At 42.3% G+C, this 3,850-nt stretch overlaps 1 protein-coding gene across 1 annotated transcript; it reads right to left on the minus strand.

The window, feature by feature from the left end:
* Positions 1-1,271: 1,271 nt before the first annotated feature.
* On the minus strand, positions 1,272-3,850 carry nanos1 (nanos homolog 1). The gene has a single exon (XM_074649089.1). The coding sequence runs from the start codon at positions 3,624-3,626 to the stop codon at positions 2,910-2,912; it is 717 nt and encodes a 238-aa protein (XP_074505190.1). The 5' UTR covers positions 3,627-3,850; the 3' UTR covers positions 1,272-2,909.

Genomic DNA, 3,850 nt, shown 5'->3' on the forward strand with positions numbered 1-3,850 from the left:
TACACCCACTGGAGCTTAGGTGTCTCACATCAGGGCAAACTTTGCTGCTTCACTTCTTCTTGTCTTGAAACAATATGTTTCTCTGCCCGTCAAGCTCTGCAGAGAGAAGTGTTGTGCACACACATTGTATATTGCATGAAAACCAGCCAGCTCAGATATATTATACGATCATGAAAGATACATATCTCATAAATGGTGCAACTAAATAGATTATATAGGCCCTGTCTGCAGAGCGGCTAATGGAGGCTGCGCCGTAGAGGGAATAAGACCTGTTAGCTGACTGTGTTTGCCTGAAATGCTAGCCCGCCAGGCTTTTTCACCACTGTTCTCACAGAGATAAATCCCTGTTGCACTTAGTAGTCATTCATTTTTAATGGCGCAGCCTCAGCTGGGGAGATGCATGAAGACAGAGGAGGGGGAGCAGGGATGAGGGAGGGAGGGAGGACCAGCCAAGGTGTGGATGACACCAGCTGGATGCCTCAGGCTAATGTATGTACAGTCTTCTTGGTGTGTTTTTTACTGTATGCTCAGCGTCAGCAGCAATTATGAACGTCTGAGGTTGTTTTGCTGGTGAGTCGGGGCCGCAGACAGTGAAGCCATTCATGAACTCATCAACTCTATTTATTGTTCCCTCATTGATGGGACATTTGTAAGAAACCGAGCACTCACACAGCTGCACAACTGTGTACAGCTCTTTCCAAAAAACAAGAAGAAGAAGCAGCAGTGAAGCTTCCTGCCTGCTTTGAGCCCCTTTTTAATATGTCTGCAGCAGCCATTCCACAGATGGCAGGCGGAGAAGGCCGGGAGGGCCAGCTATTCAATCCACTTCAGTGCAAACATGATCCGTTTGAATGGCGAGGCATAAGCCAAGACATTCTTGTGTGGGCAGACCTCCCTAAACAACCGCGGCACTGTGTTTGTCCTTCAGAGACAAATCTTTAAGATACCAGAGCAGCAGATCAGTTTCACTTTGTCCAAAAGCAAAGGTTGTTTTATGCATGAGGGCTCAACACTTACATGATCCTCATACAGTGTGTTATTCAGTCAGTGAGGCAGTCAGTTAGCAGGCCAATTAGTGGAAGCAGGGCTATTCCTGTAAATGTGTTTTTAGTCGACTTTCCTGCTTGATTTAATCAGTCCATCTGCAGATCAGTAAATCAGTCTGTAAACCAGTAATTACACTCTTACACAACTAAGAAAAGGGGGTTTAAACACCCACTCAGTCAGATGTGCAGTAAACCAACTGAAGAACACGACCACATGGCTCCAAATATTTGATAGGTTTTTATTTCTCTAGTGGATTCATATGTTGTTATTCTGCACAGCAGCATACAGGAAATTGTGGTAAAATATAAATAACAAAGTTCAACAGTGTTTCTTTTTCTATTATTCATTTAATCAAAAAAAAAAAAAAAAAACTCTGTTAAAAGTGGCAAATTGTGTCAGCCTTTTTCAATATCCACTCTCTTGCACACTCTCAAGAATGTAACATTGAACAACTAAAACTTTCCAAAGTATGGGTATAATCATTATTTACAGACAATCACCTTTTGGTGAGCAATGCTTATAGCTTCTTGGAAATTCACTTCCATCATGTTAAATGCAACAAAATGAAAATACAATTATGTTATACAAAGATCAAAAATACTATCAAAAACCCTTATTATAAATGGCAGCACTATATCAATAAACTGCTGTTGACATTTTACATGTTAAGTACAAAATCCTGTTGAGGTAGCGCCCTCTGAAGTCACTTGTAATGTTAAAATACTGAATAAACATCACTTTATGTACAATACAGCAAATCTCTCTTCTGTCTTCAATGCAATTGTATTCCTTTGGTAAACAAAACTGTCAGAAATGTGCAGTCCTGCAAGTGACACTTTCAATCATACATTCACAACATTTTTGCATCTTTTTTTTGGATTCTTCAGAAAAAGAAATAACGGGAGAACATGTTGTTTGTTTGCTAACATTCATTTGCTCTTTTTTCACCCCACAGAGTGAAACTCTCTGGTGGATACATTGTCAGGGCAAAACCAAAACAAACAAAAAAAACACCATAGAGAAAGAGAGACCTGACAGAGAAAGGAAATCCAGTGTGTCGCCCTTATTTGGGAATGTAAACATAAAGAAATGTAGGCTAGAATCTCTCATTTCTGCTTGTGAAGTCAAATATTCTCATCACATAGGATTGGAGAAGAGGTTTGGCTTGGCAACAATTGATTATAATGTTCCCCAGAGGACATGAGCCCTCAAACAGAGGCCACATTGTCTCTTTTTTTTTTCTCTTCCTGCCTCGCAAGATTGAATGTCAACTTTTTTTAGAGCAAGTTGGAAAATATGTTGTGGAGTTTTCTAGGCAGGCAAGATGGGATCAAAAAGAGTTCCTCCTCCAGTCAGACACACACACACAAGCACTCATTAATGACACATTCTTGAGCTTCTTTAATGGCAAACATAACTTTGGTTTTCTAAGACGAAAGAAAGAAAAAAATCGCAAGTGAGCTTACAGCTCACCGTACAAAAATACTTGGTAGAAATATGACATTCATCCCCTTTTCTTTTTTTTTTTACCAATGTCAGTGTGTGTTTCCCTACATGACCAAAATACTCTTCTTCTTCAAATGTACTCACACTTTTTGTGATTATTGATATTTATATGCACACGCTCAAAATGACTATAAACTAGCAAGAAAAATAAAATCCAATGTATAAAGCATAATTCTATGTGGATAAAAGAACTATAAAAATATAAGAGATCTTAGAGAGAGAAAAAGAAGATAAAATCATTATGTTTAGGGATAAAGGCTATAGAGCCGAAATCAAAAACAGTCATCTGGAAAAAATTGTTCAGTGCAATTCAAATTTTACTTTCTATAGTCACGTCTGTTTTCTTTTTGTTTTTTTTAGAATATTTTCATCCTCTTACCACCCACAGCCCTCCCTCCCTTTAATGGTCGCTGGGATGGCTGGTCTTTAGACAGTGGACAGTATTTTATCGTGTGTGCATTGTCCCCGTTGGCACTGCAAAGGGGACAAGTGTAAGCCCTCAGAATCGGACACACCACCCTGCCGTCCGGAGTCTTCAGCACGTGGGAGCCGTACACCTCCTCTGGTGCTCCGTTATTTCTGCAGAAGACGCAGATTTTGGGCTCCTGCTTGCTCCTGGAAGCTGGTTTGCGCATCTTTCTCTCCATGCCGAAGAGGTCGAACCCAGAGAAGCTGCCACCGAAGCCAACATCTCGCTCTGGCAGCTGGTTCTGCATCTGGAAAGGGCTCAGTATCGAGAAGCGCTCCTTCAAGTCCAGGATGGAGGCCGGTGGTGGTGGGCTCGCGGACGTGCAGCAGCAGCAGCAGTCCAGGTGCGCGCCGCTCTCTCCAACGCAGCTCGCGGCGATTAAGCATGGACACGCCGCGGAGTCGTCCAAACCCAGGGTCGCCTTCAGGGACTCGGTGATGGAGTTGGGATTCTGGGGCATGCTGAGCTTGTTATTCTTCGTGACTAAAGTCGTCAGCCCGAGATAGTCGTTCCAGGAGTTGAAAGTATAGTCATATGGGCCGCGCGCGTTCAAATAGTTGTGGTTGAGAAAATCCATGGCCACTTCTTCTGGTCGTTTGGTCATAAAGGTGGAAAAAACAACAACAAAGTAATCCAAGTATAAAGTCTTTGTGTAGCCAAAGAGTTCGTCGTCGTCTGTCTCTCCAGGAATGGTTTCATGCACAGCGATATGTGGTCTCTCTCTCTCCTCAGTGTTCCTGTTATGTTTGAGCGTTCCTGCAAAACAGGCTTTCTGGTTATAAGAGGAGCAGGAGGGCGGGGCGCGCAAAACCAAGTTTGTGATCAGGT

Source organism: Sebastes fasciatus, chromosome 10 (genome assembly GCF_043250625.1).
Source record: "Sebastes fasciatus isolate fSebFas1 chromosome 10, fSebFas1.pri, whole genome shotgun sequence".
Taxonomy (NCBI): domain Eukaryota; kingdom Metazoa; phylum Chordata; class Actinopteri; order Perciformes; family Sebastidae; genus Sebastes; species Sebastes fasciatus.

Excerpts from the sequence above, each read along its gene's own strand:
- nanos1 (XM_074649089.1), bottom strand. The coding sequence starts at position 3,626 with ATGACCAAACGACCAGAAGAAGTGGCCATGGATTTTCTCAACCACAAC.